Source organism: Raphanus sativus, chromosome 2 (genome assembly GCF_000801105.2).
Source record: "Raphanus sativus cultivar WK10039 chromosome 2, ASM80110v3, whole genome shotgun sequence".
NCBI lineage: Eukaryota > Viridiplantae > Streptophyta > Magnoliopsida > Brassicales > Brassicaceae > Raphanus > Raphanus sativus.
In genome coordinates, this window is record NC_079512.1 from 33,700,822 (window position 1) to 33,716,397 (window position 15,576).

At 37.8% G+C, this 15,576-nt stretch overlaps 4 protein-coding genes across 4 annotated transcripts; 2 read left to right on the top strand and 2 right to left on the bottom strand.

The window, feature by feature from the left end:
- Nucleotides 1–2,897: 2,897 nt before the first annotated feature.
- Nucleotides 2,898–5,352, bottom strand: LOC108829174 (uncharacterized). The gene is made up of 9 exons (XM_018602846.2): nt 5,194–5,352; nt 5,006–5,067; nt 4,843–4,906; nt 4,371–4,404; nt 3,972–4,204; nt 3,797–3,857; nt 3,618–3,712; nt 3,336–3,539; nt 2,898–3,253 (listed from the first exon to the last, which is right to left on the bottom strand). Exons 1-9 carry the CDS (start codon nt 5,227–5,229, stop codon nt 3,092–3,094), a joined length of 951 nt encoding a protein of 316 aa, XP_018458348.1. The 5' UTR covers nt 5,230–5,352; the 3' UTR covers nt 2,898–3,091.
- A 948-nt stretch (nt 5,353–6,300) lies between these two features.
- LOC108839491 (QWRF motif-containing protein 7) lies at nt 6,301–10,128 on the bottom strand. Its single transcript, XM_018612245.2, has 5 exons — nt 7,161–10,128; nt 6,835–7,071; nt 6,676–6,765; nt 6,467–6,574; nt 6,301–6,375 (listed from the first exon to the last, which is right to left on the bottom strand). The coding sequence occupies exons 1-5, from the start codon at nt 7,812–7,814 to the stop codon at nt 6,301–6,303; spliced, it is 1,164 nt and encodes a 387-aa protein (XP_018467747.1). The 5' UTR covers nt 7,815–10,128.
- Nucleotides 10,129–10,328: 200 nt separating this feature from the next.
- LOC108839712 (23.6 kDa heat shock protein, mitochondrial) lies at nt 10,329–11,317 on the top strand. Its single transcript, XM_018612489.2, has 2 exons — nt 10,329–10,662; nt 10,760–11,317. Exons 1-2 carry the CDS (start codon nt 10,458–10,460, stop codon nt 11,197–11,199), a joined length of 645 nt encoding a protein of 214 aa, XP_018467991.1. The 5' UTR covers nt 10,329–10,457; the 3' UTR covers nt 11,200–11,317.
- A 1,595-nt stretch (nt 11,318–12,912) lies between these two features.
- LOC108843259 (GLABROUS1 enhancer-binding protein-like) lies at nt 12,913–15,047 on the top strand. Its single transcript, XM_018616408.2, has 2 exons — nt 12,913–14,182; nt 14,757–15,047. Exon 1 carries the CDS (start codon nt 13,047–13,049, stop codon nt 14,178–14,180), a length of 1,134 nt encoding a protein of 377 aa, XP_018471910.2. The 5' UTR covers nt 12,913–13,046; the 3' UTR covers nt 14,181–14,182; nt 14,757–15,047.
- The last annotated feature ends 529 nt before the right edge of the window (nt 15,048–15,576 follow it).

The window sequence follows — 15,576 nt, forward strand, 5'->3', positions numbered from 1 at the left end:
GCACTAATTTGTTAACATAAATTAAAAAAATACAAAAAAAAAGTTAAATGTGTCCATTATTAAATTAATAATGAATGCAAAAGACGATAATAACCTTAAAAAGCAATAATGAAGAAAAAAGCATGTCTTCGGAGTAAAGGTTAAGTGAGAGAACTGAAATGATGCAGACAAATGGCGGGCCAGCTTTTGTCCTTACCACGAGAAAATTATTCCTCCTTTTTTTTTCGCTCTCATTATCCTTCAGACTAAACCAACAAATAAAAATATTATTCTTCATCTAATATACATTCTATTAAGACAAATAAAAGGAAAAGTATCTGTGAGATTCCAACTTTTTTCTCTGTACTAAATTAGTTTAGATTCTCTCCGTAGTTACTATTTTATCTCTATATTATAGATTTTTTTTTTATATTAGTATCTTCTAAGTTGGAAAAATCAAAAAAATGAGTGTTTAATTGTTTTTAATCAGGTTTAAGTGGTTGTTTGGTTAAAGGGTTAAATCATTTTTGAAAAAATTGGTACCGTTTTTCCAACCTAATGAAGGAATTTGATTTTCGAATTTAAGGATTATAGATCATAGAGTAGTGTGTATATATATATATAATCTTGAAAAGATAATAATAAAAAAATCTTGGGAAATTTAATTTTGTTGGTATATATATATAATCTCGAAAAGATAATAATAAAAAAATCTTGGGAAATTTAATTTTGTTGGTAAAAGAAAGAAAGAAATCTGATGATGTGTCGTGCTCTGTTTAGTTATGTCCCACGCATTTGACGTGGTCGAACCAATCAGATTTCTTAATACATTGTTTCCATACTGACTTTTCCATAATTATTTAGAAGAAAATGAAAAACAAATCATGGAGTTTTTTTCCCTAACTTCTGCTTGGAATACATAATATGTGTAATATATTCTTACATTTAGGGACTCATGATTTTTCTGTATGTCTTACAAACGCGAATGACATACAAACGTGAATGAGTTCGAGAAATATTTTAAACTAAACGATTAAATTATCTTCGACTTGCATGTCGGCAGAGTGTGCTTATAGTCCCTTTTATGTTATTTTGTTTTTGTTTTGCGAAGCAACTGTTTATATTGTTAACATGTTTGAAAAAAAAAAAAAAGAAGGAAGGAAGAAACGTAGTGGGGAATGTGACAGAGAATGAAGAGAGAAGACTATACGTCCCACGAGAGTCGTTCGCCACTTTTGAATTTTCCAAACCAGTTAAGACGTTTCAGTCAGTCTTCAGTTTTGTATGGACCATTCAAAATAATTTTAACAGCTTCAACCCCAAAAAGATGATATATAATATGGTTGCGGGTTTGTTAATTTTTCATCATCATCATAAGTAGATAGTTTGGTTGTATTATCCACTCGGGAGATTTTTTTGAAAAAATATCGAATTTGAAAACTTGGAGCGGCCCACAAAATGGGTAGTTGGAGCGGGAAATCATTCAATTTTGTCACATATTGACTGCTCATGCCCGTGGCTTCTAGTACCTTTCACCTTACAAACTTTTTCTTATATTTAAAACAATCTGCCACACACACCAAATTAAAAAAATAAAATAAAAACGATTACTGCCAATTTAGGTAAATCAAGCTGTATTGCATGTGAGAATTAAGAATACATTTTAGACAATTTGACGTTGCTAGTTCAACTTTATAATTAGGGCTGGGCATTTTATCCGTTAAATTTGATTCGATTCGTTATCCGTTGCTATTCGATTCGAAAATTCCGAATATCCGTAAGCTTTCGAAGCAAAGCAAATACTAAAATTCAATATCCGTCAAAATCGAAGCAAATCACAAATATTAAAATTTTGGGAAGCGAATATCCGATCCGATCCGTCAATATATAAATACATGTATATTTTGATTATATTTAAAGTTTTAAATGTATAAAATTATATAATTATTATTCTAATATATTATTTGATAGATTCTATTCATATTATTACTTATATAAAAGTATTACATAAAAGGAAGAGAAAATATTTACGATAATTATAATTTTTTTTTAAGTTTTGTGTTATTATAATTTTAACTAAGTTTAAAAATTTACAAAATATGAAGATTCATTGCTTTTTTTAATTTTTATCTTTTATATCATGCAAAAAATATATTTTACAAAACAAATTTGTATCAAATTTTTAAGATTATTTGTATTAATCAAAACAAATGAGAGATCCGTAAGTATCCGCGAATATCCGCAAATATCTATTTATTTTCCGGATATCCGTTTTTCCGAATATCCGTATTTTTCCGAAGCAAAGCAAATCGAAAAATCAGATATCCGTAACATTCGAAGCAAATCACAAATACCTTCAAAAACCCGAATATCCGATCCGTGCCCAGGCCTATTTATAATTGTCGTTGTTTCTTATGAATTTCAAAACATGCTTTCTTGTTTAACGAGACATTCAGTAACTCTTGATTCTTGTAATTTGTTGGAAAGAACATAAATCCTGGCTGGTTAATTCGTTATGCCATCACAAAGGGCACATGAATGGCTTTTAACATTTTGTACGGAGCATGGTAATATCAATGCGGTGGTGAGAGAGAGAGATTGAGTAGTACAAGAATGGCATTAGTCAAGCTTTATCGACCAAGTCGGTCTTAAATAATGTAGCTTTTACTGGTGCACCGAACTATGAAAAACACGATAAAGTTCTGAAGTCTTATGTCTTGATCTCCATTGTGGTTGTTATGACGTCCTGAGCATGCAACAAGTCTTGATCGTTTCAAATTTTGTCAATGCATTTTGTATTCTGTCTCTTGGACACAGCTTGTCTAAACCAAGTCATTTGTACTCTGGTTTTGGCACTCAATTGTTGACACTGTAGAGTAGACGATTCACTCAGTTGCGTTTACTATCACAAACAAGTCTGAACGTTTCAAATTGCTAAGAGTTTGCTTTTACTCCCCAATACCATTGGATCTTTTACAACACAAGAAGACATAAAAGAAGAGTTTCTACGATCATGACAGGTCTCTAGTTAAAATAATCTAAGTGGACAATACTACTTACTACGCTCTTCACAATATTTTATGAACAAGACCCACTGCGAGTAGAACAACCTTCACTTGTGTTTCTGCATGTCTGGTTCAGAGTTCAGAAGAGACTCAACATCTGGAGTAACAGTCGCAAACTTCGCTGAAGAACCAATGCGACAGCAGTTCCTCTCTTTGCTGTCGATAGCCGCCACATCATTATGAAATATTGTATTTGGACCTGGCGACACCTGCATTTGTGTTTAGGACTAAAGAGTTTAGAGAGATGATGAAGAGCTACAAAGCAGAGTTGGATTTAACAGAATAACTTACATCATAGAGGACATCTCCAAGCTTCAACTTGACAGTACCGCTCTTGTAAACTAGCATTTTGCCCATGAACCCCTCCGGTAAACCTTCAAAAGGGCTGCTTCTCTCAGATAATGATCTCTTGGCGATTGCTCCAGTCGGTTGCTTCGTTACAGGGAGACAGTCAGGAATCTTAAAGAGAAGCATCTGTTTTTTGCAGTGTTGTCCCTGCAGGCAGCTCAGAAGATACAATCAGTGAAGAGTTCACATCTATGTCAATTACCAACATGTTTACAAGCTCATTACCATTGTCAGACCGAGTTCTTCTGCTGAGTTGATGTTGTTCTCATCATAATGAAGGTGTTTAGCCACGTTCCCAAATTCCTCCTGGTCAAGAAGTTCTAACAACACAACAAAGAGGTGATCAAAAGCAGAAATCAAGCACATTCACAAAGCTGAACTTTGAGATTCACATCAGAGCATACCTGGATCACCAGAGTTGGGCTTTCTCAAAGGAAGAACAGTAGGATAGTAGGAGTTTATATCCTGGAACATGAAAATGAGAACCAACCTTATGTCACATAAACTAACACAAGAGAGAGAGAAACTGGAGAGGGAAAATCAAGATTTTTTTTTTAAATCTTGAGTGTCTCTAGTTACCCAAGGTTCAAAGTAGTCCTGCTCAATTCTCGTAACACGATTATGAACCTCTTCTACATCTTTCAGGGCAGTATCACTAGAAATAACAGGAACAATAGCAGCAGAGGGAAGAGTAGCAGAAGAAGAAGAGGGTTTCACATCAGAGTCGTGTTTATCATCTTCTTTAGGAACCCCATACGACTTTATTGCATGTGACGAGAAGTTTGGTTGGAATGCAACTTCAACCGGAGATGCTGCACGATTTCAAAAAAAAAAAACATTTCAAGAACCATCGTTGCTACAATACATACCAGAACCTTCTTCACTCATGATTTTCAGATAACCCATTTACAGAACTTCACATTATACATCAATGAAGAATTGCAAAAAAAAAACATAGAGACGGTGGTTATTAATCACCTTTTGTTTCGGTTTTAGGTCTCCTCCGGCCAATCTGCAACAACAACAACAAGAGAAGATGGATGATAACATCTAAGCGGCTAAAGGGTACAATCAAGTATAATCAACACATGTTACGCCGTCATGGACCAACTCATTTCATGATAGAAAGCTCTAAGAGCCATCCTTAAACCATTTGGTGCATATTTGATATTTGTTTTTTTTAACTACTCATATTTGATAGATTTATTTATCATCTTACTTGTATCATTTGCTGCATATCGTTGATAAAAATAGGAAGAAAACACACCGTTTTGGTATTATGCGAACATAAATAATCTAAAAGGTGTAAGATGTAAACTATTTTAAAATTAAGGAAACTAGTACGGTTAGATTTAACTGTTAATTTAAATCTTGTTAATTTGATCAAAAAAAAAAAAAAAAAAATCTTGTTAATAAAAATAGGAAAGCAGCAAAGGTTGAGAAGACATACGCCGATACGTTTAGCGATCTGTCGTGCTGCTTTTTTATTCTCTTCCTCAGCCGCATCAGCTTCACTGTGTTTGTGTTCAGACAAAAAACATATACAATTTTTTTAAAGCATGTAATAATTCATGTGTGTGTAAAAAATAAGCAAGGATCTTGAGGAAAATTACGTTTTGGATATTGGAGGGATCGGTCGGGGAGAAGGCGTGGGAGCTCTGGGTTGAAACCTCCTCTGACGAGAAGGAGAAGAGGGAGAGACAATTTCAGTGAGAACTCAATTTCGCGGCGGAGTGAGTTTTCGGTGAGATTTGAGCTGAAAATTACAGAATTGAATGAGGAGATGGGAATCAGTGTTTACCTTGGACTTAACGGGAACCTGAGAGCCTGAATCCATGGCTGTCGCCGGCGAGGGAAACGGAAACGGGAGAAAAAAAATTAGGGATTTGGTTTTAAGGATGTTCGAACTCGGGACCTCGGAAAATCTGAAATAAGGAATTTCCAAGTGACCTAGTAGCGCTTTTACTGATGTTGATTAGTGTTAGGTATATAAAGTATATGTTCCTGTTCTTTTTTCCTTGGGTTAGTTTCTGATCTTTAATTATATTTAATTAATTGGGTGAACCAAGATAATAACAGTGTTATTCGAACCAACTACTAGATTTATGTCTTAAACCAAAGCAATTGGGGTTAAGTTGATTAGTTAGAAAATGATAATAGATGTGAAGAGACAAAATATGGCATTTTGCATTGCTACATTTATGGAACAGCTTTTACTTTCTTGCCTCTTTCCTTTAACATTGTCTGTTGTCTCATTCCACCTTACAGTTTAGCCTCTTTGTTTTGAGATACTATATGAATTTATGATGGATGCCGATCATTGATTAATCATCGCTTGAACTATAAATTTCGTATATTGTTATAGGAGTTTATTACTCACTCTTTACGTACACTTGTTTTAGCTTGGGATTAGATAGTTTAACCTCAGAGAATGACACAGTTAAGCCTTGTTCTTTTGATGAACGCTGACGCAGCGGCTAACGTCAAAAATTTAACAAACAAAAAAGAGAAATGTAAGTGCTGCGTCGTTAAAGACTTCCCGCCGGCGACTGTCGCAGTTCATCTTTTCCGTGTTTCTTTCGACGCCGTAAAAAGCAGCGTCTCCATACGTCCGCTTGCATCAACTGATTTGTTGCTTGCGTCTCCTTATTGTTATCTTTCGACTCTCTGTTTTAATTCACTGCTGACCTGTTACTTTAATTCTTTTATATTTTCGTATGGTTACCGCTGACGCGCTGCGTTTCCTAAAAGAACAAGGAAAACGTTATCAGCAATGTTTAAAGTTCACCACTTTCGTTTCGTATGGTTACCGCTGACGCCCTGCGTTTCCCAAAAGAACTTTCGTTTTCTATAATGTAATTAACTTTTAGTTACACATCCCAACTTTTGAGTTAGCAGAAAAACGCTATCAGCAATGTTTCAAATGTTCTCTCTGTTCGTCAGTCTTCTGGATTAAATGAACCTTTAAGCTACTCTCCTTCGCCTGTTGAAAACGAAAGTTCACCACTTTAGCTGATCTTTAAAGTTCTAACTGAAAAAATATAAAGCAATCAAAGCACTTTGGAAGGATTTACCGCAAATACAGGACCAAGGAAAAGGCTCTTCTCCAACTCTTCAAAATATAACAATTCTTGTTTGAACATGCTCAGCAATTCTGTCATCTCGTAAAGGATTATTTCAACCTGCTGATATTTAATCACACAAACATTCTTAAATTAATACATTCTTCATATGAATGAAAAAAAGCTATAAAAATACATCTTAATAAACAAAGTGGAATTACTCGTGGGAGAAACTTGATGAAAATGTCTTCGATCTCATCCATGACTTCTATAGCTCTGACCATTTCTTCATGTATGGATACCACATCTACCTGTACCTTCCACACTATTATTTTCCTTCTCTTCACAAACCGTAATCAAAGTAAACAAAATTGCCTTACCGTTGCACCATGTTGGAGGGGTAAACGAACAGACAAAGCGTGCAGTTTTCGAGTTAGCTTGCTCAACGCTTCACAGTTTTTCGCATCCAGTTTTGTCCACTCATTGAGTAAAGGCAGTTGGAGGCTCAGAACTTGAAGTAGTTTAATTTCTTGACGTAGCTTTTGAACTTCGATTAAATTTTCCACTACGTACTTCCTCGTTTTGTATATCCTAAGCCAAACCCAAAACAATTGGTCCTGAAATAAATCACACAGATATATTGATATATATTCGATGTAAACATTTTAATACGCTTTTGCACAAATGAAAGTAACAAGTTTTGTACCTCAACGTTAACCTTAAGGTTAGCCATAGTGGCTTCTGTTCTTGCGTTAATAAACCTTAGTTGAATTAATCTGTTGTGTAACATCCTAAACCGGTGATACTCTTCCTCTTGTACCCGAGATACTTTCTTCTGTGACTTAAAGTACTTCAAAACTCCTGCCACGGCTCCACCGCCACCGCTTCTCATCTTGGCCTTGCTTACCGGTGACTCAGGCGGCGTGTGACACGTTGAAGCCGCCTGAGCTGAGCTTGATGAAGAAACTCTCCCCGGGGACAATGCCCACGCTGATGGACGTGAGCTAGCTCCCGGTTTTGTATCTTTAGATGAAGTGTTACTACGAGGACTGCCACGCTCACGTTGCTCCAAGTACCGAGCAAACGCCTCTCTGCTGGTTCTACCGTTATTCACCTCGTGAGATCTTGACGCGCTGTTTCTAGCTGGGATCATGTCGCTGGATTTCGGGTTGGTGGGTCTGGAAGATCTTGTTGTGGATTGTGATCTGCTTATCATCACGTGTTTGCTTAAATTGGAAGGAGAAGAGGAAGAAGAGGATGAACAAGAAGACAAGTAGGAGGTTATACTCCGGCTTCGGTCAATATCCGGTGACGGAGGCCGAACTCTGCGACTAGTGGTGGTGGTGATGGTCGTTACCATTCTCTTTGTTATTATTTTTGATAAAGTTCTTTGATATCTTAAAGTTGATTGATCATGTTAAGATTTATATTAAAGCCGGATAATGTACATCGGACTGTATAAGCTTATGATTTATTATAATGTATTGTTAGGGTTTATACAAATCAAACATGTTTAATAACGCTTGGAGGTTTGTAGGAGTCGACAGCACGTAGAGGCAGGTATGAACACTTCTGCATGTAAGCCTATCTATACAATTTAATATTTGACTGAGTGTATACAAAGAAACTATATTATATAATATGCTAAAATGTCAAAGCAATGAAGCATACCAAGGTCAGGTCAGCATACCCGTGTTCAAATCCCGCCGGCCACACGGATATGAGTTATTGCTTTCGACTCATTTGAATGCCCAGAAGATGGTCTATCCGTGGACTGTATCTCCATTCGGGGATTAGACTTGTGTCATAATGATCCGGGTTTAACCCTTTAAGTTACAAAAAAAGACACGTCTTCTGATTATCTTTGTAGCTCTATTTGTTTTGCAGTCAAATAACACAGAGTGAGGTTGAAAATATTTTTTTTTTGTAAAAAAAGAGGTTGGGAATCTTGATTATTGTATTTTTCGGATAAACTCGATTATTGTATTTTGATTAAGTGCCATGGTGGTTGAATAAATCAAAATACAAATATCCCATTTAAAACGCCTCAATGTGGACAGTCACATAGAAAAATATAATAAGAAAACATCAAGTTTTCTACAACATTTGAAAACATGAATAGTTTTATATACATAATTTATTTAATAAATTAGAATTTAACGGATAAAAAAAACATGCTACAAAAAAACGTAACAATTCGATAAAATAAAATCAATGTTGGAGGAAAAAAACATGCTACAAAAAACGTAACAATTGGATAAAATAAAATCAACGTTGGAGAAAAAAGTACCATTGTTTTTCTCTCTTTTTTTTTTTTTTTGTCATCTAGAAGATTAATATTAACTTGAAACAAACAGAGTAGTACACAAAGCCAGCAAAGGTCTGTAACCTATCTGGAGTCATAAGCCGGCAAGGTGAAATACACCATCCGGATACAAGGATTGATACAGAAACTGAGACATAAACTAGACAAAAGGAAGAAGACAGTTAAATGAGAGTATAGGGAGCTAAACGAAGCACTTCAAGAATGCAAAAGCTGAACGGAGCCGGAAGCAGAGGTGAGTGAGAAAGCGATGCAAGACTAATTATTTGAGTTCGAAGAAGACCTCCTAGAACAGTTCCACTGGTGAAACATGTTCAAGAACCAAACACAACACTGCTTCAACACAAGAAGCCACAGGAGATACGATCTTCAACCCGAACAGCCAAAGAAGACGACGGTTGGCAATTAACTACTCAAAGACTGCACGCAATTGAGCTAAAGCTCCACAGCTCCTTACCAAATAATCCGGATAACCCCGTTGGTTACAAACCAAGGAACAGCACAACTTCCCCGCCCCGGAACTTCACCATTTGAAGAGAGCAAAATAACGACCCGAGGACTAACAGCGAGGCCTTACCAGGATCAAAACAATTAAGAAACAAACGCCTCGTCGAAGACATAGCACAACCAAATTCCAAAGCAGAGAAACTCTACCTGGAATATAGAGAATGATATCTCCCAACAGAACCATTAGACCAAACAAACTCCACAACTCCGATAACAACTGAACCTCCTTCCCAGAAAAACGAAAAGAACCTCTCACTCTAACACCGCAACACTCTCTCAAGTTGCCTCCACGAAGAAACCTCATTCTGAAGCCCACAAGAGAGCCTTTAAATGACGACCTAAACGCAGAACCGAACTTATATCGAGAGGCAAAGGACATAGAGCTTGATTAAGACAACAACAGCTAACAACTAAGAGAGACTGAGAACCTTCAGAGCAGCAAAACGAAGACAAGGAACAGAGGAAGAACGAACGACCACCCGAAGAACCTGAGCTCTCCCTCACCTGATCCGATGGAAGAAGTACCCACCCACATCAGAGCCGGCATAACCTGCACCGCGCACCAGAAAAAGCTACGGATCTAGAGAAAAAACCCAGGCAAAACATAGGATGAAATCGAAATCAATTCCCAATCCAAGACTTCTCTGACACTAGAAAGCCTCATCTCAGCCTAAACAGAACAGAGAAATAGACTAAAGACCTTCTCACAGCACCGACGAGGCTCGCCGGACACTGGAGAAGGTGAAATCAGAAATCGCTTTTTTCTCTCTTTACGGCGGCGTTAGGGTTTCTCAGCTCTGGTTTTTTTTCTCTCTTAAATAAAGTGTTTTCTTTGGTCATTGCCTCGAGGTAATCTTTATCTTATGTTGACCGGTTAAATCTATAAATATAATAAACTCGGGCCAAATACGATGGGCCGTTAATGGACATGTTAGTACGTACATGTTGATCTAAACTCGGGAGTCACGCAGCTCTAGAACTATCCCGAAACATGTTCCGTCCTCAAGTCTCTAGAACATCCTCGCACCCCAACATATCCAGTTTCACCGCTTTCCTCTTATATATGAGGCCACCTGTCTCCATTTTCGCTGCACACTACTAACTCAGATAATATCATAATAACTACACTCTCAGCTAAAGTTCCTAAGACAAACTTTACTGTTTCCAGTACACATGGCGTCATCCCTCGCTCTCAGGAGACTTCTCGCTTCCACCGTGGCTCCTGCTTCCCGCAGCTTTCTTCGTCCACAAGCTGCCTCTCGCCTCCTAAACACTAACGCGGTCAGGAGCTACGACGGAGGCGAAAATGAACGCGGTGTTGATGTACACCGACGCTCTGATCGCTCTGTTTCTCGCCGTGGTGATGATTTCTTCACAGGTAACTCCAATACGTCATTTTTGAACTATCTCACTCTTCCTCAAGATCTGTCTCTGATCGGTGTCGTTGACATGGTTTTCTTGATTTTTTCTTGTAGACGTGTTCGACCCTTTTTCGCCGACGAGGAGTATTAGCCAGGTGCTGAACCTTATGGATCAGTTCATGGAGAATCCTCTGTTATCAGCCAGCCGTGGCATGGGAGCATCTGGAACTCGGCGTGGTTGGGACATCAAAGAGAAAGACGATGCTCTCTACCTGAGGATCGACATGCCTGGGCTGAGCAGAGAGGATGTAAAGCTGGCTTTGGAGAACGACACTCTGGTTATAAGAGGAGAAGGGAAAGATGTGGAGGATGGTGGCGAGGAAGGTGGAGAGACTGGTAATAGTAGGAGGTTCACAAGTCGGATTGGGTTGCCGGAGAAGGTATACAAGACCGATGAGATTAAGGCGGAGATGAAGAACGGTGTTTTGAGAGTTGTGGTTCCGAAGATGAAAGAAGAGGAGAGAAACGATGTTCGCCAGATCGAGGTCAAATGAGACGTCGTCACTTTTCGTTATGTTGCTGTTTCGGTTATGTCTTGAATAAGAAGTTTGTTGTACTTGTCGATGCGAGTCATGTACTCTAAAGCTAAGGGAAGCTCTTGTGTTTATTGAAGCTGTGTGCGTTTATATCTTGAGTCAAATACGCAGTTGCTGGAATGGTGATCAATAGAAAAAATTTAGCTACATATTTTCCCAACGAAGTTGTTTTAGATTTTCATCAAATTTGTGCAACACAAATTAAAACATGTTAAAGTGTGTTAAAGTCTCACAACGTTTATAACATACTTATTAAATACTATATAATATACATGGGCTAATTCACTTATTGCCTTAAAGCTGTGAATCTGCACAAAAACGAATTGTGCGCAGGAATGTTTCTTGATGAATGGAGTAGTCAGCGAAGCAAAGTGTTCAAATAACCCTCATCCAAACCGTGTTTGGTTAGATTTGGAAAATGTGTTTGGTTAGATTTGGAAAATTGTGACATCTCTTCCGATCTTGAGCCGGCGCTGTTGTATAACCGTATCGTGCAGGGTTTCCGAGAACATAATTACATGGGACCGGTCCACATCAAAGCCATTTTTGCAAGAACGACTGAACACATCAACCTTGAGATGCTTTCAAAAATTTCAGCAACGATCAAATGTGTGGACCTGCGCATGTATGTTGCAACTAAAGCAGAACTAAAAAATGCCGCAGATGATGTTATACTACGTGACATAGTTAAGTTTGACAAAAACTAAAAAATGCCACAGATGATGTTATACTACGTGACATAGTTAAGTTTGACAAAGATAATGATCTTCTTGGCAACATCATGGTATTAGAGCGTATTTCGATCGTGGGAGCATCCCGTAGATGTAGTACCACAGAAATTCCACGCATCAGATAATCATACCTGAACATTAAGAGGTGATATTAGTGTGTTAAAGTCCTACATTGCTTATAACAAAGTTATTTAAATACTATATAATATACATGAGTCAATTCACCTATTGCCTTAAAGTTTTGGGTTGAAAAATCCTACTTATCAGAACATTTTCTCTTTTATAAAATTTATCATTATTTGTACATTTAGTCATATTCAAATTTTTTTTTTGAAAGAATGTTCAATTAAATTCAAACAAAAAGCTGTTTTACATTGGATCATATTCAAATTAAAATTATCATCTTAATACATTGGGGATTTTAATTTAAGTTAACTAGTACTCTTTTAGTGATATTTGGCGTTAGAGAATATGAAAAGTGTTACAAGTTCAATACTATGTAGAACTCATAGAACTCGAGGGCAAATTCAAGAAACTTATGGTTACAGAATTTTATTCACATCGTCCGAATATTGCAAGACTCGTGACACATATCCACTCAAATGAATAACATCTAAAACATCACATGTTCAGAAGTTAAAGGAATCCATAATTTCTGTTCTCCGTAAAAGAATCCAAAGTGTAATCACATGCATAATTAGCTGTAATCCGGTTTATGTAGTTTTACTGCTGTCGAAAATATTACCATAACAAAAGAAAAGAAAAAGAGAGAATATCAGGCTAAATCTATTTTTGTAATGAATAAGAAGATGAAAATGAAATGCTCTCGGACCCGTTTGTTAGTCCATGGTAATATGGGCCTTGGTGAAGCCCACAAGATCCAACAAACATAGCATTTGTACTTTCACTGTTTGTTTCGTAGGCTATGCGTAAAACGGAAGTATTATTTTTCAATCTAGAAGGAATAGCTCCCCTTACATCGAAGCAAAGAAACCTAAACTCACAAAAACCTAAAAGCAAAACCTAGTGGACGACGGCGACAGGAGGAGAAGAGAGAAACTCAGATCTTTTGTCATGGCACCGAAGCAGTCGGACAAGATCGAGAACCCTCCTCCGGCTGCCTCTTCCAGCGAAGAAGAAGAAGAAGAAGAGTCCGGCTCATCCGGAGAAGAAGAAGAATCCGGATCTTCCGACGACGAAGCTGGCGACGTCCAGTCCAAGCTCACTCAGAAACCTCCTCCTCCTGCTACAAAGAAGACTCCCGAATCCGACTCCGAAGAAGACGAATCCGAATCCGATTCCGATTCCGAACCTCCCACCAAAACCAAGCCTCTCAACACCGTCGCCTCCAGACCAAAGCCAGAGACATCCGGATCTGCTTCCGCGTCTCTCCCCAAGAGCTCTACTACAGCCAAACGCTCCCTAAAGCAAGCAGACGAAGAAGAGCCTAAGAAGAAGGCGAAGACAACAACAGAGAATGTGAAGAAGAAGAAGGATGAAGAGGTTAAGAAGATCTCCGGAGAAGACGCGAAGAAGATGTTCCAGAGACTGTTCAGCGAGACAGACGAAATCGCGATGCTTCGAGGCTTTCTCGACTTCACATCCACCAGAGGCGACCCTTACGAGAACATGGACGCCTTCTGCGATTACGTCAAGAACTTGATCGATTTCAACGCTTCAAAAGCTCAGATTGTCACCAAGCTACAGAGGTGTAAGAAGAAGTTCGTCAATATAGTCAAGAACGCGCTTAAGAAAGGAAAGACTGAGGATAAGGTCACGTGTTCCAAGGATCTTGACCAGAAAGCTTTCGACTTGTCGAGGAAGATTTGGGGAGCTAGCGGTGTTCTTCCTGCCAAACCGAGGAAGATGTCTTCGAAAGAGGATGTGAAGTCTCCTCCTTCGCCTTCGCACACGCCTAAGAAAATGGAGAAGCAGAAGGGGATTGTTGTTGTGGATGATGCTCAGCTCTCGGAGAGTAGAGAGGTGGCGTTGTTCTTCAAGGCGGAGAATGTGAGTGTTTTTGGTTTGGACGAGTCGACGGTGAGTGCGGTTTGGGGTATGGTTGAGGATGGGCCGAAGAAGAGGGAGATGGAGGAGAAGCTGAAGAAGCTTAAGGCTATGCAGGTGGAGCTGTGTTTGCAGAGAACTGCATTGTTGGACACTACTGCAAATATGATATTCAAAGACAATGCGTCGTCCTCATATTGATGGTTTGTTCTTTTTTTTTCTTACTCTTTTTTTTTTAGTATGCATAGCTTGTGGAACTAATGCTATCGTTAAGTCTTAGTCGATATTTTTATTTTAAAGCCCTTTATGTTGTTGGATGCTTGGTTTGGGTATAATTTCCCTTATGTGGAATGAATATTTATTCCCTTTGTTTTATGCTTTTGTGCTAATAGTTTCTTTTTCTAAGCAATGCAGTGTCAGATTCTTACCTCTAGTTTTTAACATTTTGACACATTGGGTTATTAGGATGCCGTGCCACTTCTTTTCTGGTAGTTTCGTAAAATGGATAGAAAGTCTTTTCTTTGCTTGTTTTGGAAACCAACTATTTTGATCGATACTATGCCAGAAACTCATCTTCGAATTTCAATTCCGTTTCCTTTTGGGGAAAAACTTGAGACTTTCTATCCATTTTCATAAACTTTTGTGTAAGTTAACATGTTTAGCACCCTTTGCAAAAATGGGCACAAATCCTTTTAGACTTTCTATCCATTTATATAGACTTACTATGCTGCCTTCTCTCAGAGGCAAAACTCATTATTATCACATATGATTTTGCAGTATGTACAACGATACCTGCAACGAAATAACATATATTTGCACCTTATCCCTCACAACCCACAAGGGGGCTGAAGAAGTCTCTGATGCCTTAAGCTTTGGTGGAAACGTTCACACTCCCTCAACTCTTATTCAGCTTTGACAGGGAACATTCAGACGCCCAACTGCCTATTGCCGAATATTACAAATTTACAAGAAACATATTTAGATTCAATGTGTAAACGTAAAACTCATGTTAAACAGTCAGCCATTCTCTAGCGTAAACATTGTCAATTTAAATTCTGCTTTACACAATTAATCGAACTCCTAGTCCTAACAATTGAAATCACCAATTGAAATCATGCCAATTGTAGTGGAAATATTGCAATGCAACCGGTGTAGGGAAATAAGTAATGCCTGAAACAATATACATGTAATAGAAATTCAAACAATCAGATATGCAATGATGTTACCAGAGAAACTAAGAAAGTCCATAGCCTTCTTCTACCTTAGATCAGAGTTTCTCTCAGAATAATCTCCAAGATGAATATCGTTGTTATAAGTTCATTCTTGCAAATAGTCATTTAGTATAATCAAATTATTTATTAATTAAGAAAAAAAAACAAGCATTATAATATGCTTAATTTGTAGACAGGCAACCTCTGTCATCTTCCTATACGAGCTAGAGAAAAATTGAATTTGGACACTGAAATGAAGCACTATTCCAAAGAATGTTACTACCATTACTTAATAGTTTATGTAGATATATTAAATAATTAGTGAGTTGAATTTGATGTTCTTACGTGCGGGCACAAACGACAGCTCGGAATGCCGCTTACTAATT

What these genes read in the sequence shown, in the direction of transcription:
- LOC108839712 (XM_018612489.2), top strand. Translation starts at nt 10,458, where the DNA reads ATGGCGTCATCCCTCGCTCTCAGGAGACTTCTCGCTTCCACCGTGGCT. An exon ending in TGGTGATGATTTCTTCACAG is followed by an intron (nt 10,663 to 10,759) that starts GTAACTCCAATA and finishes TTTTTCTTGTAG; the next exon opens with ACGTGTTCGACCCTTTTTCG.
- LOC108829174 (XM_018602846.2), bottom strand. Translation starts at nt 5,229, where the DNA reads ATGGATTCAGGCTCTCAGGTTCCCGTTAAGTCCAAG. An exon ending in AGATCGCTAAACGTATCGGC is followed by an intron (nt 4,405 to 4,842) that starts GTATGTCTTCTC and finishes TTGTTGTTGCAG; the next exon opens with ATTGGCCGGAGGAGACCTAA. An exon ending in GCCCAACTCTGGTGATCCAG is followed by an intron (nt 3,713 to 3,796) that starts GTATGCTCTGAT and finishes TTGTGTTGTTAG; the next exon opens with AACTTCTTGACCAGGAGGAA.
- LOC108843259 (XM_018616408.2), top strand. Translation starts at nt 13,047, where the DNA reads ATGGCACCGAAGCAGTCGGACAAGATCGAGAACCCTCCTCCGGCTGCC.
- LOC108839491 (XM_018612245.2), bottom strand. Translation starts at nt 7,814, where the DNA reads ATGGTAACGACCATCACCACCACCACTAGTCGCAGAGTTCGGCCTCCG. An exon ending in ACCTTAAGGTTAACGTTGAG is followed by an intron (nt 7,072 to 7,160) that starts GTACAAAACTTG and finishes GATTTATTTCAG; the next exon opens with GACCAATTGTTTTGGGTTTG. An exon ending in CCCTCCAACATGGTGCAACG is followed by an intron (nt 6,766 to 6,834) that starts GTAAGGCAATTT and finishes TGGAAGGTACAG; the next exon opens with GTAGATGTGGTATCCATACA.